The sequence below is a fragment of the Arabidopsis thaliana genome, chromosome 3 (assembly GCF_000001735.4).
Source record: "Arabidopsis thaliana chromosome 3, partial sequence".
Lineage (NCBI taxonomy): Eukaryota > Viridiplantae > Streptophyta > Magnoliopsida > Brassicales > Brassicaceae > Arabidopsis > Arabidopsis thaliana.
The window spans coordinates 19,687,345-19,712,447 of record NC_003074.8 but is presented as its reverse complement, the minus strand read 5'-3'; the positions used below and the strand labels follow the sequence as shown (position 1 = coordinate 19,712,447).

At 37.5% G+C, this 25,103-nt stretch overlaps 8 protein-coding genes and 1 long non-coding RNA gene across 12 annotated transcripts; 4 read left to right on the top strand and 5 right to left on the bottom strand.

The window, feature by feature from the left end:
- Window positions 1-987: 987 nt before the first annotated feature.
- On the bottom strand, window positions 988-5,628 carry NodGS (nodulin/glutamine synthase-like protein). Its single transcript, NM_115178.6, has 17 exons — window positions 5,219-5,628; window positions 4,665-5,014; window positions 4,461-4,576; window positions 4,278-4,383; window positions 3,979-4,135; window positions 3,811-3,906; window positions 3,696-3,744; window positions 3,295-3,566; window positions 3,007-3,179; window positions 2,801-2,921; window positions 2,665-2,717; window positions 2,443-2,572; window positions 2,220-2,365; window positions 1,961-2,149; window positions 1,652-1,884; window positions 1,426-1,568; window positions 988-1,322 (listed from the first exon to the last, which is right to left on the bottom strand). The coding sequence occupies exons 1-17, from the start codon at window positions 5,378-5,380 to the stop codon at window positions 1,260-1,262; spliced, it is 2,559 nt and encodes an 852-aa protein (NP_190886.4). The 5' UTR covers window positions 5,381-5,628; the 3' UTR covers window positions 988-1,259.
- A 283-nt stretch (window positions 5,629-5,911) lies between these two features.
- AT3G53170 (LOW protein: PPR containing protein) lies at window positions 5,912-8,342 on the top strand (the record flags this gene model as incomplete). 4 transcript variants are annotated; one of them, NM_001339597.1, is made up of 6 exons in its annotated part: window positions 5,920-6,107; window positions 6,217-6,526; window positions 6,613-7,228; window positions 7,310-7,696; window positions 7,820-7,930; window positions 8,019-8,334. In NM_001339597.1, 5 exons carry the CDS (start codon window positions 6,031-6,033, stop codon window positions 7,846-7,848), a joined length of 1,419 nt encoding a protein of 472 aa, NP_001326326.1. The 4 variants fall into 4 exon arrangements, with proteins under 4 accessions (NP_001319735.1, NP_001326325.1, NP_001326326.1 ...); NM_001339595.1 differs by having other exon boundaries at window positions 5,912-6,107; window positions 6,613-7,696; window positions 8,008-8,305; NM_001339596.1 differs by having other exon boundaries at window positions 5,918-6,107; window positions 6,613-7,696; window positions 8,019-8,342.
- A 129-nt stretch (window positions 8,343-8,471) lies between these two features.
- UGT73C7 (UDP-glucosyl transferase 73C7) lies at window positions 8,472-10,116 on the top strand. Its single transcript, NM_115176.3, has one exon. The coding sequence runs from the start codon at window positions 8,491-8,493 to the stop codon at window positions 9,961-9,963; it is 1,473 nt and encodes a 490-aa protein (NP_190884.1). The 5' UTR covers window positions 8,472-8,490; the 3' UTR covers window positions 9,964-10,116.
- Window positions 10,117-12,500: 2,384 nt separating this feature from the next.
- AT3G08330 lies at window positions 12,501-12,705 on the bottom strand. The gene has a single exon (NR_141430.1). It is a non-coding gene; the product is annotated as an other RNA (long non-coding RNA).
- A 350-nt stretch (window positions 12,706-13,055) lies between these two features.
- UGT73D1 (UDP-glucosyl transferase 73D1) lies at window positions 13,056-14,841 on the top strand. Its single transcript, NM_115175.2, has one exon. It carries the CDS (start codon window positions 13,162-13,164, stop codon window positions 14,710-14,712), a length of 1,551 nt encoding a protein of 516 aa, NP_190883.2. The 5' UTR covers window positions 13,056-13,161; the 3' UTR covers window positions 14,713-14,841.
- Window positions 14,842-14,905: 64 nt separating this feature from the next.
- On the bottom strand, window positions 14,906-16,805 carry AT3G53140 (O-methyltransferase family protein). Its single transcript, NM_115174.2, has 4 exons — window positions 16,379-16,805; window positions 15,933-16,269; window positions 15,760-15,824; window positions 14,906-15,392 (listed from the first exon to the last, which is right to left on the bottom strand). The coding sequence occupies exons 1-4, from the start codon at window positions 16,754-16,756 to the stop codon at window positions 15,093-15,095; spliced, it is 1,080 nt and encodes a 359-aa protein (NP_190882.1). The 5' UTR covers window positions 16,757-16,805; the 3' UTR covers window positions 14,906-15,092.
- Window positions 14,906-19,691, bottom strand: LUT1 (Cytochrome P450 superfamily protein). Its single transcript, NM_115173.3, has 12 exons — window positions 19,139-19,691; window positions 18,693-18,989; window positions 18,406-18,603; window positions 18,215-18,316; window positions 17,976-18,116; window positions 17,799-17,906; window positions 17,555-17,637; window positions 17,295-17,457; window positions 16,379-17,199; window positions 15,933-16,269; window positions 15,760-15,824; window positions 14,906-15,392 (listed from the first exon to the last, which is right to left on the bottom strand). Exons 1-9 carry the CDS (start codon window positions 19,634-19,636, stop codon window positions 17,170-17,172), a joined length of 1,620 nt encoding a protein of 539 aa, NP_190881.2. The 5' UTR covers window positions 19,637-19,691; the 3' UTR covers window positions 14,906-15,392; window positions 15,760-15,824; window positions 15,933-16,269; window positions 16,379-17,169.
- A 178-nt stretch (window positions 19,692-19,869) lies between these two features.
- VPS37-1 (Modifier of rudimentary (Mod(r)) protein) lies at window positions 19,870-21,877 on the top strand. The gene is made up of 7 exons (NM_115172.4): window positions 19,870-19,971; window positions 20,298-20,480; window positions 20,575-20,662; window positions 21,093-21,132; window positions 21,220-21,266; window positions 21,358-21,478; window positions 21,559-21,877. The coding sequence occupies exons 1-7, from the start codon at window positions 19,958-19,960 to the stop codon at window positions 21,717-21,719; spliced, it is 654 nt and encodes a 217-aa protein (NP_190880.1). The 5' UTR covers window positions 19,870-19,957; the 3' UTR covers window positions 21,720-21,877.
- On the bottom strand, window positions 21,787-24,708 carry LOS4 (P-loop containing nucleoside triphosphate hydrolases superfamily protein). The gene is made up of 9 exons (NM_115171.3): window positions 24,580-24,708; window positions 24,244-24,482; window positions 23,846-24,139; window positions 23,540-23,767; window positions 23,347-23,412; window positions 22,555-22,953; window positions 22,349-22,457; window positions 22,177-22,265; window positions 21,787-22,093 (listed from the first exon to the last, which is right to left on the bottom strand). The coding sequence occupies exons 2-9, from the start codon at window positions 24,478-24,480 to the stop codon at window positions 22,025-22,027; spliced, it is 1,491 nt and encodes a 496-aa protein (NP_190879.1). The 5' UTR covers window positions 24,481-24,482; window positions 24,580-24,708; the 3' UTR covers window positions 21,787-22,024.
- Window positions 24,709-25,103: the final 395 nt, after the last annotated feature.

Sequence of the window (25,103 nt, the reverse complement as noted above, 5' to 3'; positions counted from 1 at the left end):
ACGCAAACCAACAAAAACGAAACAAAACTGTTGATACTTGATATATACGCAAAGCAGTTTCACGCTATTGTCTCGTTTTCACCTTGTATTTTCATTTTAATTCGATTCTACAATCCAAAATTAACAGCAAAGTCAATTGAATGTTAACAACAAAATTGATAACGTTGGTTTGGAAGATTTAGAGTAAATCTCTGTCTTTCTTAGGCTGGATTTTAACGTTTTGACCCCATATATCTATCATTCGTACATTTGACTACAAAATTACGTACATGCATGCGACAACAAGATTCTTTTCAAAGGACCTTGCATTGACTTTTATTGTTGTAGTAGAAAGGTTAGATTTTTCCTTCAAATCTTAGTTATAGTTTCCCTTGAACATATAAATCTGTAAAGTTTTAGCTGATTCGTTTGCAAAGGGAAGCAGTAAAAGCTCATTATGTTGTACGTATACCTTCTTACGAACAATTAATTTGTCTAGTGTGAATGAAATCATAAAGTTTGCAAGAAAAAAATTTGGACTTATTAATAAGTTCTCTTCCATAGTCACATGGAGATGGATTTTGTTCGTCCACTTGTTTGAGCATAATAAGCGTACCGTATAAACCTAATCTTTACTTTAATTTCTATACTTATCGTTCATATTTTAAGGAAATTAGCTAGGTAGCATAACTTAATTACACTTTAAACTCCAATTTCTTAAAATTAAATAAATAATATGATGAGATTTACCAAAAGAATGTCATACTAACCTTTTCTTTCATAAAAAAAAACATGTGCTTTAGTTTGCAGATTAAAGGGAGATTAAATATGATTAAATAGGTTAATTAGTCAAAGTAATGAATAAGAAAGATTTGAAAAAAAGGGATCAGGCACCTACCTAGATAACAATAGCCGGACTAAGAACATGGAAAGAACAATGGTTAAAGGGTATTTGCGCTCCTAATACTACAATCATTTTTTTGTTTCCGAGTATTAGTAGTCAAATTCAATTCATAGACAAATGTAAATGATTAAGAACTACTCCGTATTATTGAAAATACTCTGTATATTCTTGAGGCTTTTGAAAGCATGGGACGAAAAAGTAAGAAATACAAATAGTACTCCAGCATGAGCATGCGTCTCGAAATATGAAATTTAGTTTATTAATTTTCTGAACCACATCTTTATGTCAAGTATTTTGCAAATACGACCCTTCATGTGACACAAAGTCCACAATAAAACCAAATGATCCAACAATCATCATAGAGATGCTCAAAGGATTAGTATCGGTGAATGAGTTGCTTATATGCATCCGGATTCTTCGAATAATACTCGACCTCAGCCTGTTACACAAAAAAATTTAAAAAGACAAAAACAATAGATTAGTGCTAATGTACTTTGTTACCACTGAGAATCTAATGGGAAACTAAAAGACTATAGTGTTACCTTACGGACTCCTTTTATGGCAACTAAAAGCTTTTGTCCGAGCAAATCGTGGAGAACTTTGTCTTTGTCCAGAGCTTCAACAGCTTCTGAGAGCGTTTCCGGAAGTCTGTTCAATGTAGCAGCCACATCCGCCGGATTTATATCTGTTCCATCCGAACAACTCAAGATCAAGCTTCATATTAACACTACATATACATGAGAATGAATAACATAAGTTTTTAGTTACCTATTGGAGTAGGAAGTTGAAGATGTCGCCGGAGACCATCAATACCAGCAGCCATTATAACAGCCAAACCAAGGTGAGGATTTGCAGAGCCATCAAAAGACTTTATCTCAAAGTTAGTAACTAAACCATCAGGAGTTCCTGGTGGAGAAGCTGCTCTTAACGCTGCTTCGCGGTTTTCTTTGCCCCAACATTGGAATGCTCCACTCCATGTATTAGGTTGGATTCGGTCGTAGCTGGAAATTTAAGTGACACACACAACTTTTAATAACAATTGAGGAAATTACTCGAAAAGTACGGTTTTCGAGTTACCTGTTTGGGAGTGGAGCTATAATAGCTAAGATTGATGGAAGATGAAATAGAACTCCGGCCATGAACTCTTCTCCAACGGAAGAGATTCCATGAGAAGATGAGTTATTAGATGCCGGGAAGACATTTTCGCCGTTTTTCCAAAGACTTAGATGCACATGTGATCCAGAACCAATGTCACAATAATCATACCTGAAGAAAAAACACATATGTTAAAAATTTGCAGTTACAACGAATAATTTGGTGGGAGAGACTGACATACTTTGGAACAAAGGTTGCGAGCAATCCCTGTTTCCTTGCAACCGATCTTATAACTTCACGTGTGTAGACCAAGTTGTCGGCAGCATGGGATGCAATGGTGTGACCGAGAGATACTTCAAACTGACCTTTCCCGGATTCAGCATGAAACTATGAAAAAATTTCATACATGTCAAGAAGCATGTTGCAGACTGATCATTATGAGGGATTTTTGAATTATTTGTAACCTGTTCAACTTCGATGTTCAAGGACTCGAGTGCGGGTACAATATCATGGAAGATCGGAGATGCAGCATCGAATGAGGATGTGGCACAGTAAGGACCAAAGTCAAAAGGCATATACTCTTCTTTCCCTTCCCTTTTAAAAAATGGACAGAACAAGTGTTAAGATTGTGAAAATGATTGGATTGAACAAAGAAACCGGTATTCAAGAAATATATAGTCGCATACCGCACAACGTTCTTGAGGAGATAAAACTCATTCTCAAAACCAGCGTTCATTACCTAAAAGCCAAGGAAGATTTGAGCTTAAGCAACCAAAAAGCAAATAAAAGTTTTCGTAGAATGGCTATATGGAGATTTCTTACCAAGTCAAATTCATCTTTGAGAACTTTTGCGACCCTTCTTAAGGTCTCTCGTGGACAGTACCCCCATGCTTCACCAGGCTTCAATTGCATATCAGCTAAAACCATGCTCTCTTGCTTCGTCCTAATGATAAAATATGATACGGAAACAATTAAGAAAGAAACATCTGTAAAATTAACTCCAAAGAGAATGAACACGAGTAAAGTACCAAGGTATTGTCTGCTTGGTTGATAGATCTGGAACAAGTCTAATCTCACCCACACCTGTCAATTTAGACTCTTCTGCTGGTCCATCAGTAAATGAAGTCATCCCCATTGATGCAAAGGTCAGACCAACGCCGTTCTTCTTCACACTTCTGTTAAAACGCTGCGCTTGAACAGCCTGAAACAATACAATAAACAGAATTCTAGTTAAGTTTTTGTGCTTCTAAGGAAAAATCGTTGAGGTGGGAAACAGAGGTTTTTTCTTTAGAAGAAACCAAAAAAAAAAAACTCACACGGCATCTTTGTTGTCCAGATGTATCAACCCAAATAATGCGTACAAAAGAACTACTATCTTCTTGAACATCAGGCTCCTTTATCTTCAATTTGGGAGATATTATATTTTGTGGACTAGAAGAATCTGTGTCTATATTAAGCTTATAAAATCCAATAGAATTTCGTGAGAATATGTCTTTAGCTGCATCAATAGCTTCCATGAGTGAGAGATCACCACTGGCACAAGCATCACTCAGAACTAAGAAGATAACCTCACGTGCTTTCTTTGCACCTGCAAAAAACAGCGAGCTATGTTCAAGACTGAAGCAAGACGATTTCAAGTGCCAAAGCTTAGAAACAGGATTGGAACATATATAAGTATGTTACAAACTATAGAAAAGAGGTAGAAACTTGAGCTAACCTAAATAGTAGGTCTCAGGAGATGCATACCCATCAGTGCTGAACATAACCTGCAATAATATCTTATGGTTACTCATGAACAATAACAAAGATAATGCAAGTAAAATAAATTTTACCTTCTTTATTGATGCTAAGTCAAGGAGCTCTTTAACTGAAGAAACCATACCATGGACACTAAGCTTTGGAACCGCCAAGCCGAAATCAAGGTAAACCTTAAGGAACAAGAAAATAAGTTAATGACTAGGCATGATTTTACAGATAATTGAAATGGGATGACGAAAAACCTGAGGATAAACTGAAGACAGAAAGGATGCTTCCTTTGAGAATGGATAAGCTGCATGAAGAAGAACTATACGACACTTTCCAAATCTTTTGTCTTCAAGAAGGGTTCTAAGGTGAAGAGGATTCGACAACCTCAAATCCAAATCCTTGTCACCAAAACTGGCTCAAACAACAAAAGAAAAGGAGAATTTTCATTACTACAAACCTCTGAGCATGAGTTTCTGTTTCTGTGTAAGGTTTGTTTGATAAAAAGATCAGACTTTACTAACATCAATCATATAGTTGATCAAATCTTGCATACCCGGTGTGAATCTGCAAGGGCAAGTCGCGACGCACAGCGACCTCCAAACTAATGGTAAGGATGTAGTCAATCAAGCCCTTGTTTCCTATGCGGACAGGCTTTCCAGCTGCAGCAATATTAGATTTTAAGGTGATCAGACAACAACTATGTTACTTCTTGATAGACCAAGCACAACCATCTTACCTCGCAAGACTTCAACAAGGCCATTCTCAGCAACTTCTTTACTCACATAAGTATCAATATCCAAACCGCTACGATATGCAGCAATAGTTTTCAAAGCAACAATCTCTGGAACAAGCGTGACCGAAGTAGTCAAGGTTAACCAATACTAGTGAGTATAGTCACAATCATTAAGCGTGTATTAAAAAAGCAAAGATAAAAGGATATGAATTTAATCTTTCAACAAAGGTTTTGGTGAAAGAATCTAAATCCCAAACAGGCGGTTCAGTACTCTCAGAACCATAGAAATAACCACCAGGACACTCCTCTTCGAGGATTTGCTCGGCAAGAGTTTCGATACGCAACACTCTACCAACGAATGGAACAAAGTTTCTATGCCATTCAATATCATGTTTCTTGTCTAGCTTTAATCCATCATCAATGAGGAGAGCAGAGATTCGAGCTTCTTTAAAACACTTGGAAGTAAAAGAATCCAAACCCGAGGTTTTACGATGTTCCTCAACCGCTTCTAAAGATACTTCAGTGCCATAAAGTTGAGCAATCTCCCTCAAGTTCCTCTGTTTCATTCATACAACCAAAAACATTCATACCAACTTCACGAGATTCCTAAACAAGTCAACATCTTTTGAGTAACACTCGAAACTTTAGTTAACTAATACTTTTGAGACTAATTAGGAAACTTTAAGCTAACGTTTTCATTAATTAGAATCTGATTCAAACGAAAACTAACTAGAGCAAAAACACTTGGTATCGTCGTGTACCTTGAAGGAGAGAGAATGAGGAGCGAAGGTTAAAGCGTCGCCGGCAGCCTCGGAGAAAGTTCCGATGAACGGAAAAGATGAGTCAAGAGAGACAATGTTGTGTGCGTGAGCATCAACGAGCTCTATCTTCTCTATTGCTTCCTTTAACTCACTAAACTCCATCTCCGTCTCTCTCTGTCTAAAGTCAACAGTTCGATGTTCTTGATTCGTGTTAATCTTCTTACAATCTTCACAGTTTATTACAGGAACGGTTTTAAAGCATAAGTGAAGAAGATCCAATCAAATCGTTGACTTTTCCTTGTCTGATTTGGTCGGTGGCCGATGTCTCTGACCTTTAAACTTCACGACGGCGTTTAGAGGAGAGTGATGAGCACGTGTCCACGTGAAATACATTAGCCTCCACGTGTCCTAACTAGTGTGGATAACTTTCAACTGTGTTCTTGGTTTTTCATTTTCCAAATTCCGGTTCCTTGCCAAGGACAATCTCGTTTTAACAAATTCGAATTCAAAATTAAATTGGAAAAAGCTCCATTTGGTTCTTCCTTCATCAATCCAATCCTTTAAACCGGACAAGAAAAAACTGATTAATGCTAAATTTTTAATTTTGTAAATCCAAATTAAACCGGCATCCAAATCAAAACTAAAACCATTTCATTATATTTTACAAACCGAAGAGAAGCTACACCAAACCGGAGAAGAAGAAAAAAACGAAGGAAAAACAACGGTATCGTCGTCGTCTTCTAGCTCTGCTTTCTACCCAGAAAATTTGCAGTTTCTTTTTCTCCACCTTATCTTTCTACCATTTTTCTTCGATGGCATTGATACAAAATCCTGTTCAAGGAACTACTTCCGCGTACGCCAATGAGATCGCACAACTTGGTTTTTCTCGGTAACATTCTCATATTTCATACAATCATACTGTTTTGAATTTTACGTTTCTTTAATTCTTCAGTTGTGTTTATATTAAATCTATCTTTCTCTGTTTCTCATTCTTGCAGAAGCGTGGTTCAGCAACATATATCTTCCCCTGTTTATTTTCGGTGTATACCAACTATTTCAATAACGCCCACAATGTGTTCGACAAAGGTCCCCAACGAACGTACAGAGAAAATGAATTCTGGTTTGATCTCAACAAGACACCAAGTAGATCCTAAGAAAGAATTGTCTCGGATTCTGAGAACAGATGCTGCTGTGAAGGGCATTGAGAGGAAAGCCAATTCCGAAAAGTACTTAACTTTATGGCCAAAAGCTGTTCTAGAAGCTCTTGACGAAGCTATCAAAGAGAATCGATGGCAGTCTGCTCTCAAGGTACAGCTCTTTAATCCTTCTTCATTCTTACAGATACTTGGACATAGATTCGATAGAATTCACTTTCCTGTTTCTCTACTTTATAGATTTTCAATCTTCTTAGGAAGCAGCATTGGTATGAACCAAGATGCAAAACTTATACAAAGCTGTTTAAAGTGCTTGGGAATTGTAAACAGCCTGATCAAGCCAGCTTGCTTTTCGAAGTTATGTTATCTGAAGGATTGAAACCAACCATTGATGTGTATACCTCTCTTATCTCTGTTTATGGCAAAAGCGAGCTTCTAGACAAGGCGTTTTCTACACTTGAGTATATGAAATCTGTTAGTGACTGCAAGCCAGATGTGTTCACCTTTACTGTTCTCATCAGTTGTTGCTGCAAACTGGGTCGGTTTGATCTGGTTAAAAGTATCGTTCTTGAGATGTCGTATCTTGGAGTTGGATGCAGCACGGTTACTTACAATACTATTATTGATGGGTATGGAAAGGCTGGAATGTTTGAGGAAATGGAAAGTGTTCTGGCTGATATGATCGAGGACGGAGATTCTCTTCCGGATGTTTGTACGCTTAACTCGATCATTGGGTCATATGGAAATGGTCGCAACATGAGGAAGATGGAGAGCTGGTATAGTCGGTTCCAGCTGATGGGGGTGCAACCGGATATCACTACATTTAACATACTGATCCTGTCATTTGGAAAAGCTGGTATGTATAAGAAGATGTGCTCTGTTATGGATTTTATGGAGAAAAGGTTCTTCTCCCTGACGACTGTCACTTACAATATAGTGATTGAGACGTTTGGAAAAGCTGGAAGAATTGAGAAAATGGATGATGTATTCAGGAAAATGAAGTATCAAGGAGTGAAACCAAACTCAATCACTTATTGTTCGCTTGTTAACGCGTATAGCAAAGCAGGTCTTGTCGTTAAGATAGATTCGGTTTTGAGGCAAATTGTGAATTCAGATGTGGTACTGGATACACCGTTCTTCAATTGCATAATCAATGCATATGGTCAGGCTGGTGATTTGGCTACAATGAAAGAATTATACATACAAATGGAAGAGAGAAAATGTAAGCCTGATAAAATCACTTTTGCTACTATGATCAAAACCTATACTGCTCATGGGATATTCGATGCAGTCCAGGAACTCGAGAAACAAATGATTTCCTCTGGTGAGAATTTAGATATCCTCTAAGAAATATAATAACTGAGATAAGAGATATATCTTGAGTATTGCAGCTCTATTTGGTGGTTGAATTTGTTTCTGAACTATTCTTCCTTTACTGGGTTTTAAGATATAGGCAAGAAGAGGCTTACGGAGTGATGCTTTAGTTTGTGAATGAGCAAATCTAATGCAGAAGGAATTTAGAAGTTGTGAATTGTTCCAACTAAGAGAATCACTTGAGGTAACCTTTTTGTTATAAACTGTTATTTTTACTCTAAACTTCAAGATAAAATGGAGACACATGCTTGTAAGTTTAAGTGTTTGTTCAGGTGTTTGGAGCGTTGGTTAGCAAGATCCCAAGAGAGGCATGGCCATTACTAATGAGAATTTGGGTCGGTTCTGAAATAACCAAATCAGCATTGGGGAGAAAACGTAATGATTCCAGTCAATGTAAGTAATAAAAGCCATCACTAGTCTAAATGTTATGGTCTATTTTTCACATGTATTAGAAAATATTATCACATATTGTGTCTGTATATTTTGGATTTGTTTTCATCGTATAGGTTGGGACAGCTGTCTAGAACCAAAACTCAATTCAAAGTTTTCTTGGTAAAGTAAAATATAATTTTCTTACGCAGGCTCTTTAGACGGGTCAAAACAAACTGTGATCTAAAACTTTATCGTAGCTATATACACATAAATTATTTTCCAACATCGTATTATATATATCATTTGTAAAGAGTGGCCTGCTTTTCAAGCCTTAAAAGATCTTTTTTTTTTTTCCTTGTAAGATCTTCTACAATGTGTTCTCATGATCCTCTTCACTTCGTCGTAATACCCTTTATGGCCCAAGGCCATATGATCCCATTGGTCGACATCTCTAGGCTCTTGTCCCAGCGCCAAGGCGTGACTGTCTGCATCATCACAACTACTCAAAATGTAGCCAAGATCAAGACTTCACTCTCATTTTCCTCTTTGTTTGCGACTATCAACATCGTTGAAGTTAAGTTTCTGTCTCAACAAACGGGTTTGCCAGAAGGGTGCGAGAGTTTAGATATGTTGGCTTCAATGGGCGATATGGTGAAGTTCTTTGATGCTGCCAACTCACTTGAGGAGCAAGTTGAGAAAGCTATGGAAGAGATGGTTCAGCCGCGGCCAAGCTGCATCATTGGAGACATGAGCCTTCCTTTCACTTCAAGACTTGCCAAGAAATTCAAGATCCCCAAACTTATCTTCCATGGGTTTTCTTGTTTCAGCCTCATGTCTATACAAGTGGTTCGAGAAAGCGGGATCTTGAAAATGATAGAATCAAACGACGAGTATTTTGATTTGCCCGGCTTGCCTGACAAAGTTGAGTTCACGAAACCTCAGGTCTCTGTGTTGCAACCTGTTGAAGGAAATATGAAAGAGAGTACGGCCAAGATTATTGAAGCTGATAATGACTCTTATGGTGTTATTGTGAACACTTTTGAAGAGTTAGAGGTTGATTATGCAAGAGAATATAGGAAAGCAAGGGCTGGAAAAGTTTGGTGCGTTGGACCTGTTTCCTTGTGCAATAGGTTAGGGTTAGACAAAGCTAAAAGAGGAGATAAGGCTTCTATTGGTCAAGACCAATGTCTTCAATGGCTTGACTCTCAAGAAACTGGTTCAGTGCTCTACGTTTGCCTTGGAAGTCTATGTAATCTTCCCTTGGCTCAGCTCAAAGAGCTGGGACTAGGCCTTGAGGCATCTAATAAACCTTTCATATGGGTTATAAGAGAATGGGGAAAATATGGAGATTTAGCAAATTGGATGCAACAAAGCGGATTTGAAGAGCGGATCAAAGATAGAGGACTGGTGATCAAAGGTTGGGCGCCGCAAGTTTTCATCCTCTCACACGCATCCATTGGAGGGTTTTTGACTCACTGTGGATGGAACTCGACACTAGAAGGAATTACTGCAGGAGTTCCATTATTGACATGGCCTTTGTTTGCTGAACAATTCTTGAATGAGAAGTTAGTTGTGCAGATACTAAAAGCAGGGTTAAAGATAGGAGTAGAGAAATTGATGAAATATGGAAAAGAAGAGGAGATAGGAGCGATGGTGAGCAGAGAATGTGTGAGAAAAGCTGTGGATGAGCTAATGGGTGATAGTGAAGAAGCAGAAGAGAGAAGAAGAAAAGTTACAGAACTTAGTGACTTGGCAAATAAGGCTTTGGAAAAAGGAGGATCTTCAGATTCTAATATCACATTGCTCATTCAAGATATTATGGAGCAATCACAAAATCAATTTTAAATTTTGGTATTTGGCACCAGAGAAAAACAAAATATATGCTTATAAAATAGTGTTTTATTTTCCATGTTAGATTAACAATGTTTCATGTGTCAAAGGTGCTTTTGTGCTGTATATATCCACAATATCCAGACAGAATTTGTTTCATACTTTTGGACCCATATGTATTAAAATATAGGTTTTTGTTATTAAACTTAGAGCCCATATATAAGTCTAGTGGGCCTGGGTAACATATCTTCTCTAGAGTTTACCAAAAACTCATCTCCATTTAATATTTTGATTCAAAAACATCAAATTATATACAATGAGTTAAACATATAAAATTTAAAAAGCATAAAGAGGTTGCTGTTGCTGTCACATTAAATGAAGAAAATAAGTTATATTAGTATTTCAAAGACGACCAAGAGAGGATCATCGGCAAATGACTTATATTGAATCGTTTTTTCTTCGTTTAATATTAGTCTATTCAGTTTTCTGCTAAAAAATATTTGAAAAATCAAGTTTTTTGGCACGGTAGTTTGGAACTTTGGATCATCTTCATGTTAATGTGTTGCGTAAGAAGATATTTCCAGTCATCGATTTTGATTAGATTAATATATGATACTCATACTAGTCAGTCCTTTAAGGGCCGGGTAAGATTGCAGAATTGTTTTCAAAATTTCGGTGAATCTTCTTTTGCAAGTTGTTTTATTTGATTCATTTTTGACATTTGGACGTGGCTTTGCTTTTCTCATATAGTTTTATTGATTAAAAGTCTAAGTTTATTGATTGATTCGTCTCAATATAATTAGTCAAATATGAAGATCTTGTACATAGCTGATCGCAGAGCAGTTAGTGAAAGCCATGGTTGTCTTCTAATACCAATGATTGGTAATTGAAGACAGATACACATTACATGAGTAAGAGATTTCAGTATTTTTCTTATGCAAAAATAGGCGTGCTCCATCAAACAAAATGAATATATATACGTAGACACAGTTGCAAAGTGAAACTATGTCATATACTTTTAAACAATTCAACTAGAGCGGATTCTTTTTTATTCATTTGTGTTAAAATATTATGTTTTGCTCTAAATGAAACTATGAAATATACATGATAGTGTGTTTATTAGAATTTTTATTTACAAGTTGTAAACAAAGACATAAAACAAGAACGGAAAAGAGAACATTTGAAGATAAATGTTCAAATAATATTTGATTACAAAAAAAATAATGAAACTTGTTATCAGTAGAAGACGACTTGTGAAAAGCAATACTATGTATACCATTCATGTTGTAAATATGACAAGGAAACCAAGTGGTGGTAGTCTACTGGTTTCCACTTGAGCAGGAATTGCCCGGTTGGTCCAGGCCAGGGATCGATTCCCCTCAGGCGTGAAATTGCTAGTTATTTTTATTTGGCCAGAGACTTTCACCTGGTTTTCTCCGGACCCTGCATGGATTAAGGGTCTAGGCCCCGAACCTCCTGCTTATCAAAAAAAAAAAAATATATGACAAGGACTCATATTTAAAATCCCATCAATATAGAGACAAATTAAGATTACCCAAAAGGTATGAGTGATACACGTCAATGCTCCAATATTCCAAAAGTTGAACTGGTCTTACGTTGGTTTGTTCGCCACATACGCACAATTTGAACGTTTCAAAGAGTCCTTTTTCATGCAGACAAAAAAATATGTCCTTTTCAGACGGAACTCTAAAAAGATAAGGAAAATATGCCGTGGTGTTTGGTGTTTGTTTATTCAAAACGAATGCTTAAATTAACTATCACAACTATATGATTTTCTTGGGCTAAAAGCTAGCTAGCTAGGTATATAGTTTCCTAATTAGTTTGTAGAAATGCCTTGACTTAAAATATTTTATGAACTTTTGATGATAAAAAATTAAACTTGGGAAGTATTTTTTCCCAATCTCCAATATATGTATATATTTTTTTTTTTTAAAGGCTTAATCTCCAATATATTTCGATGGGCAACCTACATAACCGAGGGTTGAGATCATACATTAATATATAAAAATATATCCAAGTTGTCATTCATTATCTTTTTTTCTTTCCATACATTATCTTGTTCTTAATTAGTCATCAAAATAATCTTTTTAGTATACATATTCTGATAGACAATAACTTTATAGAATATCTCAATCATTTCGCATCAAAAGTATAGATTCGTTTGCCCAAAAAAAATAAAAAAGTTATAGATTCGTTCATTACAACCAGATGAATTTGATTCCAAAAATATAAATTAAAAAATTACATATCGAATATCATATCTTGTTCAATCTATCTTGACTTTGAGATAGCGCCTTTGATTTTGTTTTCCTTCTCTCTTTCTTTCATGCGATCTTGGAACCAATGTTTGGAACAAAGAAAAACAGGAACTCCGTGAACCTAAACCTACGCAAAAAAGACTCTTTATTATGAGGAAAATAAAATCACATTTTGTATAAAATTAGAAGTCCTAATTCTTCTTCTTTTGTTCAATTTAAAGCTCAACGTGAACTCTTGTACAAATGTGTTGAAATTCTATCGAGTGCTAATTTTAAATTGATTTCATTTGCATTAACAAATCGATCTCTTTGAACACACCGGAAAGAAATTAAATGAAACTCATGTAGATTAACGATGTGATCGATCATGTGATAACCAAACAAATAATCTATCTTTAGGTGGAGACAAAACCATAATCAATGGAACTCTAACAGCCCCATCGGCCAAGCTTGACCTACTTGGTACTTCTTTATACAGAAGTCGTAATACAAAATAAACCAAATTAAGATAACGATATTTTTATATATATAGTTGTCTTTTCGTAAGTGTCAGTGAATATTTAACTTGTTTTACTAATAAATATTTAAGATAAGATTCTTTTAACTTAAATTTACATATCTCACTGGATAACTCAACATTTTTTTTTTTGTTTCATTTGTGAATTTTCCTTGAAGTTTTCCTCACATATATATTTTCCTTGAAGTTTTATCTTATGTAACTCATTAAGTGTCATGAATGACGTAACTCATCACCGTCAGCGATTTTTTTTTATAAGAATGAGGGTACATGATTGGTTCTCTAAACAATAGTTCTTTTTTGGTGACTTGTTCAAAGTCAGTATATATATACAGCTTTTGATGACTTTCCCAATTAATTAAAGGTCTCTCACCAGATGCATTCACACACGTATATACACATTGTCGAATTTTGTATATGCATAAACATTTGCTAAACCCAAAAATGGAATCAAAAATAGTTTCAAAAGCCAAAAGACTTCACTTTGTTTTGATCCCTCTCATGGCTCAAGGGCATCTGATCCCCATGGTCGACATCTCCAAGATTCTTGCACGACAAGGCAACATCGTTACCATAGTTACAACCCCTCAAAATGCTTCTAGGTTTGCGAAGACAGTTGACCGAGCAAGATTAGAGTCGGGTCTCGAAATCAATGTCGTTAAATTTCCAATTCCTTACAAAGAATTCGGTCTTCCCAAAGATTGTGAGACTCTGGACACTTTGCCCTCCAAAGACCTCCTACGAAGATTCTATGACGCTGTGGATAAACTCCAAGAGCCCATGGAACGGTTTCTTGAGCAACAAGATATCCCTCCAAGTTGCATAATCTCCGATAAATGCCTTTTTTGGACGTCAAGAACCGCAAAGAGGTTCAAAATCCCGAGGATCGTGTTCCATGGAATGTGTTGCTTCTCTCTTTTGAGTTCGCACAATATCCATCTTCATAGCCCGCACCTCTCGGTTTCTTCGGCCGTAGAGCCATTCCCTATACCAGGAATGCCACATAGGATTGAGATAGCTAGAGCTCAGTTACCTGGTGCTTTTGAGAAGTTAGCAAATATGGATGACGTTCGCGAGAAGATGCGTGAATCTGAATCAGAAGCCTTTGGGGTTATTGTTAATAGCTTCCAGGAATTGGAGCCTGGCTATGCAGAGGCCTACGCTGAGGCCATCAATAAGAAGGTATGGTTCGTTGGACCCGTTTCTTTATGCAACGACCGTATGGCTGACCTATTCGATAGAGGAAGTAATGGTAACATCGCAATAAGCGAGACCGAATGCTTGCAGTTTCTTGACTCGATGAGACCAAGGTCAGTCTTATATGTTTCTCTTGGTAGCCTCTGTCGACTAATACCTAATCAATTGATAGAACTAGGTTTAGGGTTAGAAGAATCGGGAAAACCCTTTATTTGGGTGATAAAGACCGAGGAAAAACACATGATTGAGCTAGACGAATGGCTAAAACGCGAAAATTTTGAAGAGCGAGTTAGAGGAAGAGGGATAGTAATAAAGGGTTGGAGTCCTCAGGCTATGATACTCTCACATGGTTCAACCGGCGGGTTCTTGACTCATTGCGGTTGGAATTCTACAATAGAAGCGATATGTTTTGGTGTACCAATGATCACATGGCCGTTGTTCGCTGAACAATTTCTCAATGAGAAACTCATCGTGGAGGTTTTGAACATCGGGGTTAGGGTTGGGGTGGAGATTCCGGTGAGATGGGGAGACGAGGAGAGACTTGGAGTGTTGGTCAAGAAACCGAGTGTTGTGAAAGCTATAAAGCTTTTGATGGACCAAGATTGTCAACGTGTAGACGAAAATGATGATGATAATGAATTCGTGAGACGAAGGAGACGTATTCAAGAACTTGCAGTAATGGCGAAAAAGGCTGTGGAAGAAAAGGGATCTTCGAGTATTAACGTTTCAATTTTAATCCAAGATGTTTTGGAGCAATTGAGTCTCGTGTAGAAAAATCGAATGTAGAAGTTGACATAAGATTTATAAGAATAACACCAAACGATTTTTCTTTTTGCCAAAGAAGAAAAATTCATATAGATATAATGTGCATAATATGTATACTTTCGAACTCTTCTCTTAGCCTAATGAGTGATTTAGAAATACTCTTGAAATCATCACTTAAAGAGTCTTTTTTCCTTTTTCTCGAAAGATGAAACTTATATATATGGAAAATGCCTTTTAAGGATGCACTTAGAATATAGACTTTAGATTATTACATCTTGATGAAAATATTAATGTCTTCACTAGATATCTCAACTCAATTAACAAAGAGGTCTTTTGATTCATTATTTTGAAGCTTTTAGAAATATGAGAAGAAAAATGCTTGAATATTACTTCTGAAACTCTAAGATGGTGTAGAAGTAATCAATGTAGAAAGGTCGAAAAGTAGGGAATCCCGCGGAGAGACCAAGCTCTATAAACTCTTCTTCGGTTCTATGCTTACCTTTGGTTCTATAGATGGTCATGACAAAGATGTCACCTTCTAACAAGGCACGAGTCCGGTGACTTTCATCGGTTTCCTTAGGCAAGACCGGCTCACACGCAATCAGCTTTCCTCCAACTGGTAACGCGTTGTAGCAATTCTTCATTATCTGCTTGCATTCTTCATCCGTCCATGTCGTTAACACCCACTTTACACTCAAACAACAATATTACAAGATATTAATTTGGGACCAGAGAAGCAAAAAATGTGTGTATTTGTTTGTGTTGTTCTTTCAACAAACATGAGATCCCTATCCATGGTCTAACAGATCACAAGTTTTTGGTTTGAGAAATGTATAATCAATATTTAAATGATCATAAATAAATGAAAGTGACCAGTCGCATGATCTAACGATAACTAAGACTATATACTACCAAACATATTGTCCGAAGCGACTTATAAATTTATACCTATATCACTAAACATTAAAACTATATACAGAAACTAGAATTCGTCCTATTAGCAAAAATGTTAGTAGGTGTATTCTCGTGACAGACAATAATGTTACAACAAACCTTCATGAAGATAGCGTCAGCGCTAGGAACTGATTGGAACATATCCCCACCCACGTGAGTCACTCCTAAACCATACAATATATCATCCATTATTACTCCGTACATTACTAAAAATAGCTTTTTACTTTCAGAAAATAACGTACGTACAATATATCATAAATACAAAATCTCACCAGGAATATTGGGGGCTTTGGCAACAACTTCAGGTAAATCGAAATTAATCCCTTCACGGACGTTAGGAAATTGTTGAAGGATCATACGCAGACAATCCCCTGCACTACCTCCTACGTCAACCAAAATATCCACTGATTTAAACCCATCGTAGCCGTCTAATATAGCTTTCATGAACGGTACAGATACGCCAGACATTGCCTTTTGCATTAGACCATTCATCTCCTCACTTTTCCCATACTGAGCGTATGCCGCCTCGCCGTTTGCTTTCACGTACGGCTCTGTCTCCGGCTCCACCACTGCCGTGTGAACTAGTGGCCATGCTCGCATCAACGCCTCCTGTAATATATATCATTTTCACAACAAGTTTTAGACATTAGTTTATTATACCATCATTAGTCCTTTAATATATCACTCCAATTTTGGAAAATGAAAATGAGTCATAAACCTGGTGATGTTGGAGGACGTAGGCAGCGTAAGAGAGGCCGCCGGAGTCGGTTACAAGAGTTTTTCCGACGTCCGTAAGAGAGTATTTCCTCTCAATGGATCCAACAAGGTGTTCGGAGAAGACACCGTAGCTGGTGAGCATCCGAAGTATACGCTGAAGATTCTCGGGGTCGCCACCAATGGTAGTGTGAGATGGTAGGTGGAGGCGAGGGAGGATCTCGGCGGCAGAGAGAGGAGAATTGGCTCCGCCGTTCCAAATGGCGTCGGCAATGCCTAGTCGCACGGCGGCATTGAGAGACATGGGAACGCTAATCATGTTAGCAAGCTCCATAATGGCAAGACGAGCTCTGTTTCTACTCTCTGAGCTTTCGTTCTCCATTTTTTTTAATCTTCCTCGTACGTGAAAGTGAAACTACACATCGCTATAGAACCCACTAGTATTGGTTTTATATGGTTTTATATGGTTTTTAAGGTTAATGTTACGTGTGGTCCATATGGAATGGGATGGTTTTAGACCTTAGTCTATTATTTAGAAATTCAAAAAAAAATAAAATTTTGATTTTCGTAATTACTGAAAAATGGAGAACAAACACAAGCTGTATGAAAGTTTGATTTGAAATGATAACACAATTACCAAACTTTAATGGTACTAGCATCTCACTGTTCAAAATTCACATTTCCGATGGTACAACTATTTTCCATAATTCATTTTTTTGTGGTTATTTCTCAAGAGTACTATGAAACAAGTCCATTCACACCAATCAATTATCATGAAAACATAAATTCTGGTTTTTACCTTTGGCTCACCTTCATATACAATCCCTGAAATTGAAAATATCAGCATTAGAGAAATTGGAATCATTCTAAACAAAACAGACACTCTCATTAATCTCTCGAGTGTGAGAACATTGGCATACATTGGTGGTGTGTATGGTTGCTCCTGTGGTCATGCTAATGGTCTGATCAGGAACCAGCTCAACGTTTAACCGCTGAAGAAACACCGCGAGTGCCACAATTGCCTCCATCAATGCAAACTGATCGCCTACACATTTTCTAGGCCCTCCACTGAATGGGATGAATCTGGTGAAAAAAGAAAATCATCTTTTAAATTCCCTAATCAAAACCACTAATCTTGATTCAGTAGTTTGTGTCAAAAGATGTGTTCTACTGAGTTTACTTGAAATCAGTGTTTGTTTCGTTAGGGATTGCGCCATCTATGTCGAATCGTTCAGGCAGAAATTCCTCAGCTTTTTCCCATACCTTTGGAATAACAAACAACAAACACATAAGAAATGTGGGCATGAATGTAATACTAGGAATGTCCACTCCGGTTAGATATCCGAACCACACAAAGATCATTGAAGAGAAGGATTAGGCTCCCCTATGTTATACTATGGACGAGAGAAGGAAGAGAACTGTACCTCGGAAGAACGATGGATGTTATAGACTGAAATCATAATGTCTTGTCCGGTATTGACCTTATAGTTCCCAGGAAGAATGTCAGGAACTTGAGCTCTTCTTATCAAGACCTACCAGGAAACAAATCAATCAGAAAATTTAGTTCATGAATAATTAGAGAGATGAGCTTGATTGCTTACAGGAGGATGAGGATAGAGACGCATTGACTCGTTTATACAACGAGTGATGTACTTCAACTCCTTTATATCCTCGAAAGCCGGGTTTCTTCCTTCTAACACTCTGTCTACTTCTTCTTGTGCTTTCCTTAATGCAGATGAGTTCTATGAACATAGAGAATTTGAAGAGGTAAATGAGAACAGAGAAGCTCCCATCCAAGTAAATTCTCTAGCATAGCAAAGTAGAAGATACATTAAGGTACCTTACTTAGGAGATAAAGTGTCCAAGTGAGGACAGATCCAGTGGTTTCATGACCCGCTACGAGCATTGAGAGAAGATCATCCCGTAACTGCACACTTGATACCTGAAAACCCTCACAATGCAACATCAGCTTCGATTATGCGATAATGAAAGGCCAAATTTGCTTATAAACTTAAGGAAAAAAGTTTAAACCTCTTCTCTGCTTGCAAGCAAGAAACGCAGGATACTTGGGTCAGCATCATTTACATACTCCTCATCATTGATTCTTTCGCCTTCTCTTTCGACAATTTCTTTACACTTAGCAATAAGGTCTTCAACAGTTTCCCTTATCAAAGTTACAGCCTTTTCAGCTTTCACCTGTCTCGGGACTATCTTACACAATGCATCGATCTGAAAAAAACAACCAAACCCTCTCAATTAACAAGAATCCAATTGTTCCACACAATCAACAAACCACAGAAAAAACACAGGAAACTTGCCTTCCAATATGGCAGAAGATCAGTAGAACGAAGCTCAGCTTCTTTAAGAGCAGTGTAAACAGCTTCAATGACAGGACTATCAGTAGTCAAAGAATCGAAATTGTAGTTAAAAAGAGACAACCCAATGACATCAAGTGTCATCTGAGAGAACTTCGCTTCCATATTCACAGCACTTCCGTCTTCTGCATAAGGCTGCAACTTCTCAACAAGCCTCTCTGCACATTTGCAGAATACTCTCTCCACAATCACAGACAAATACCTCCTGTGAAGCGATGGAACCACCGCTCTACGCCTCGCCTATGTAAAAAATCAGACTTCAGCTAAGCCCAATAGAGAAGATTGGAATCTAAACCCTAAAATTAGAGTTACTTATCATACAAGACAGTCACACATTACTTCCACAATTCCAAAAACTTCAAAATTGAGATAGGAGGAGATGAAATTACTGTCCAAAGAGGTCCTTCAGCGATAGCGAAACCCGAACCAAATAGAAATTCAGAGACTTCAGCGACTAAGCCTTTAGCGTACTTTGGATAATTCCTCAAAACATGTTTAGCTATCGCTGGGTCGCTCACAATTACGAAATTACGAGGACCAGCAGCGAGACGGTAAATGGGTCCGTACTCATTCATCCATTTGTAGAGAGGTAAGAAGAGAGCACCTCCGAGGAGATCAGCGACATCGTCGAGCTTCGCGTTCGCGATTGGTATACCTGACTCGTCGTTTTTTCCTGAGGAAAGGGTACGAGTGAGTGTTGTGAGCCAATCGGGACTGACCCATGATTGGGATTTCGATGAATTGGTCTCGAGTTTGGGTTTGGGTTTCTCAATGGAGGATCTGATGGAGAATGTGAATTTGGGTTTTGGTGATAAAAGACGCGTAGGTTTTGCAGTGAAGAGAGAAGAGTAAGAAGAGGAAGATGGAGAAAAGAGTGAAGACTCCATTGATGACCTCTTTTCGAAGCTTCCGTGCAGAAATATTTGACTCTGTGTAGAAACGCGAACCGTTACGCGTGGATAAGGACGACGATGCATAAAACGACTACGTTTTGTTAATCAAAACTTAATATGGGCCTCCTCGTATTTGGGCCTTTTAAAAGCAAGTAGCAAAATCTGAAACGAAACAGAGAAGATCGAATTTTCTTTGAAACTCTGTAAACTCTGTTTCTGTAAAGTTGTTAAATTTTGTCGATCTGGTAGGAAGAAGAAGTACAAGAGAACAAGAAAAAGTCAATTCCTTTCGTTAGTCGGCGAATTCTAGAAACGATGTTCAATTTCTGGTATGATTTTGCGAATTTTTTGCCATCTGATTCATATGTTATTGATGAAATTGCGTGATCCAGACATTAGGTCTGTTAGCGATTAAGGAAATCTTGTTGTTGTGTAGTTTGTTGAGCTATAATGATATATTTGAGGTTTTTGAGGTGAATTGACAAGTGTAGATTTTGCTCAGCTACTGATTTAGGGTTCATAGTTACTGATATTAGGTTTACAATGATGTGCTGTATAAATGCACCTTTCAAGTTTATGAGGTGATGTATTATATTAACTTGGAAGCTGAGATAGTTAGTTGATGATGTTTCTTTTTTTTGTTGTGTACGTGAAGGGGATCAAAAGACCAACAACAAGGGCAATCTCGTCCTCAGGAAGCTTCTTCACAGTCGCCATGGTACTCGCCTTCTTTAGTTAGCTCGCCAAGCTCATCCCGGCCTCAAAGTTCAGGTCAGATTTCAGCACAAGTATCACCGGGTGAAGCAGCTGGCATTATCGTCTTCTTGAAAGACAAAAGGTTTGCTCTTTTTGTTTGTTTGTTTGTTATCCTTCTCTCGAGTGTGCGTTTTTTTTGTATGTCTTCTTTTTGAATAGTGTATACTTTTCTGTAGCGTGGATGAACTCAGGAAGCTTCTCTCTGACAAAGATGCGTATCAGCAATTTCTGCTCTCTCTTGACCAGGTCAAAGTCCAGAATAATGTAAGTCTCTAAAACAGTCAGTTGTTTCTGGATAGCTAAGAGTATTACTATTAATTGTAGTCCTAAGAATGGAGCTTCGTTAGTTATGTGTTGATATTATTCATTGGTGCTCTTTCAAGTATATACATTGATATTGTTTGAGGAAGCCTTTATCATGGCGTCATCTTCTACATGTTGCCAGTAATTAGAGCTTTCTGGTTCTTTGTTATAGTCTCTAAAACAGTCGGTTGTTTCTGGATAACCGAGGGTCTTATCTGTAGCTCTAAGAATATGTAGCTTCTTTAGTTCTGTGTTGATATAATTCATTAGTGCTCTTTCAAGTCTATACATTGATATTGTTTGATAAAGCCTGTATCATGTCATCAGCTTTCTGGTTCCTTGTTATAGTCTCTGGACGTTAATTTTTTCGTGATTTGTTTCTGTCCGTCAGATCAAAGATGAGCTCCGTAGAGAAACATTGCAGCTAGCTAGTAAGTACTCTATGGTTCATGTAATTCTACAGGAAACTTTAGTTCAATCCAGAAATCTAGAACTTTCCATTTGATCAAATGTAACAGGAGACAACTTGGAGAAGGAGCCACAGATAATGGAGCTCAGAAACCAAGTGTGTATCAAGAACCAACTTTTCTTGTTCAGTTTTACCATGTTATACCTTTTCGATATCTCTGATTTACCAGTCTTTACTTATTTTACAGTGCAGAATTATCCGTACAACTGAGCTCGCAACTGCGCAAGAAAAGCTTAATGAGCTTGAGAGGCAAAAAGAAGAGATCCTCAAATTCTACTCCCCTGGTTCTCTTCTTCATAAACTTCAAGGTAACAATTTACCATTGCAATGGATTCTCCCCTCGTCTCATTTTCTCTACTGTTCTAAACACCTTTTACTTGTTTTGCAGAGGCTATGAATCAGGTGGATGAAGAATCCGAAGCCCTGCAAGAAAAGTTCCTAGAGAAGGAGATTGATACAGCAGCATTTGTGCAGAAATACAAGAAGCTTCGTACTACCTATCATCGACGAGCATTGATCCATCTTGCCGCTAAAACGTCAAACATTTGAGATTAAAAAGCTTTACACATTGAATTCGAGACTTTGGTTGTGTATTATGACTCTTACCCATTGTTGTAAAAAAAATGCTTTGCTGTTTACTGTTTAGGTTCATACTAAAGTGATTGACATTGACATAAAAAATGTTTTCCTTTTCCCTTAACAAAAAATCTACAAAGTCTGAAACTCTCAGCAATCAGATAAAAAGATTACAAGAAAACCTCAAAGAGGTATACAAGTTTCTTTCTTAAAACAATCTCAAGAAAACAGACGACATAGTCTTTTAAGATGGTTTGAACACATGCTGTCTCTCTTCCTCACTCGTCCAGCAGGCCAGCTTCCTTTAATGCACTCTTATACTCTTCCTCTGAGTTCCACGACTTGATCTGCAGCAAAGTTTAAAATCGTTGGATACTGTTTTAACAAACACTTGAAAGATATATAGCAGTTTTCAGAAATCTTATAATACCTCCTTAACATTTGCTTCAAAATACTTCTCGATCTTCTCCATCACCTCTTTATCCCAGCCATCATCAAGCAGCAAGTTGAAAACCGCTCCTACAATACAAATACATAGTTCAGAAACTGATAAGAACTTATGGAAACACTTGAGAAAGAAAAAAAGAAGAATCAAAACTCACCTTTGCGACCAAACCGGCCAGCTCTCCCAACCCTGTGAAGGTACACCTCATAATCTGGCTCTCCAGTTTCATATTTAGTGGGAAGATTATAATTGACAACCAAATTCACCTGCAAGTATTGTATATAACCAACAAGAGGTATTAACTACGAAGCATCTTTGAGGTAAAACGAGAAGAAAGGAAAAGGCTCAAAGGACAATATTTACCCGCTGTTGGTCAAAACCTCTTGCAATGACATCGGTAGCAATGAGCACTTGAGTAAGGCATTCTTTAAACTCTTTAACTATCTTATCCCTGTCCGATTCAGTCAGATTACCATGGACACTGGTAACGTCATATCCCATTTCCGCAAGGGCTTTGTGCACCTTTTGAGCAGACGCTTTTGTTTTCACAAAGATAATGGTTTGCCCAATATCCCCAAGCTCCATAATCTGATCCTTGATGACTTCGATCTTGTTTTGCTCCTTCGGGCAAACAACTTTATACTGCTTCACCGAGTCCAAAGCCAGATCCTCTCTTTTGACAAACAATTGGTTGGGATCTTTGACTGTCCGCGCAACAAAATCTTTGACAGTTTCGTTAAAAGTTGCCGAGAAAAGAAGAACCTGTTGAAAATAGGTCAAGAACACAAGCACACAATCAAATCTAGCACGAGAAAGAAAGAAAAAGAGTTTCCTTTGAATTGAGATTAACAGCCATAAATATAGTGAAACACAAGCAGTCATTAGTACAGCTTTCTGCAGTGAAGATATTCATAATCATTTTAGCACAGACATATATGTCATCTTAAGATATGACGGCTCTAAACAACAGAAAAAAACACAGCTGAGGTGCTTCTATTTACTAAGAGCTTCTGAACATTGAAACAAGTATAACTATAAGCTCAGTAGACTATCTTGTGCCCCCTAGATATCACGATAGATATGCCACTAGATATCAACTGTCATCCTACTTATAATTCAAGAAGCATGACCAAATCAGACACTAGTTAAACAGACCTGGAAATTGGGATTAACTCTCCCAATGTCTTTCATTATCTTCAAGGAATCATCCCTAAACCCATCCTGCAACAGCAATGAATTAACAATTATCAACAACATATGAAGGGAAAATATAATCACATTATACAGAAGTTAAATCATTACAGTTGAGAAAATAACAAGACCAAGTAAAACAGAAGAAAGAGCATACCGTAGCAAGCATATGGTCAGCCTCATCAAAAACCAGAATCTTCAAATGATTTAGACCTAGTCTCTTAAATGCCATCCATTTCTTAAGCGTTCCAGGGGTGCCAATCACAACATGAGCAGAAACAGGAGCTCCTCTTGTTGCCGCCGGTGCACCTCTCGTTGAGTCAGGCACAGCCAACTCAGCAGTGATCCCAGTAAACTTCCCCATCTTCTGAAGAACTTCCATATTCTGTCATTCAACCATTAAAAGAAGTCAACAATCAGATTACTCTCAGATCATAACCAAAATCAGAGTAACTAAACAAACCTGATTAGCTAATTCTCTAGTGGGACAAATACAGAGAGCTTGAGGCTCTCTCAATGTGGGATCAACACGACTCAACATTCCAAGAACGAAACAAGTCGTCTTTCCAGATCCGTTATGAGCCTGGGCAATCAGATGCTTGTGTGGCGGCGTCATTATCATAGGCAAACTAATAGCTTGGATCTTGCTAGGCTTTTCGAATTTCATCTCAACGTACAAGCCTTTCATCAATTCAGGTGACAAGTTCAAGTCTTCAAATCTACTTGCTGATGTATATGGTGTGTCACCAGAAGTAACCTTCAAAAAACACCAGATTTCAAAATCAACCAAACGAATCTGGAAAATCTAATAACCCTAGACTGTAATTAGGATCAAAGAGAGAGAGGGAATTGAAGTAATACAGCTTTGATGTTAGAATCTTCAGGTTCCTCAAGAATAGAATCAGGTTTCTCTTCTTCCTTAATGCTCAATGAATTAAGCTCCGATACAGCTTCTTCTTCATCATCATCATCTTCAACATCGCCCCACTTTTTCTTCTCCGTCGTGGGCTCAGTCTTCTCGGCGCTATTAGATGCTTCAACGGTGGATGATGAAGATGACTCAACAACGGTGGGAACTTTCTCTACCGTATCCGCCATAGCTGTAGCCAACAAAAAACCAATCAAATTAGAAACCCAAATTCATCTTAACTTCTCCATTGATTCGTGAAAGAGCTGAGATTCTGAGAGAAGTAGAACCTTTGAAATTCGCGAATGAGAGAATCAGAGAGAGAGAAGGAAGACGATGAACGATTTGTGTTATGTTTGAAGTCGGAGACAATTTTGGGGAAAAAGTGAAAACCCCAAATAAATAAGAGTTGCTGCTTTACTTTGAAGCTACTAGTCAAGGATTGTAAAAATCACTGACGTTAATTTCAAGCTGCTAGTAAAAATGGAAATTTACTGATGTTAATTTATAAGCTACACGTGATTAAACCGACTCTAGTCTATGTTGTTTTTGTTTATAATTCGGTTTATCTTTCTGTTTTCTCTAATTTCAATTCGGTTCGACGTAAGAATATGAAGCTTAATAGTAAAAATGTAAAATAATTGAACTTAATTTCATGCTAGCCACAATTGAAATAACATAACCGACTCTACCAATGATTTTTTAATAGTTCGGTTTATTCTAGACGACCCAACTAAATCATTTTGGGCTTTAATTTATGTATAAACAAAACAATATGGCCCAACAGTCCAAATTTGTTACAAAAGAAGCCATT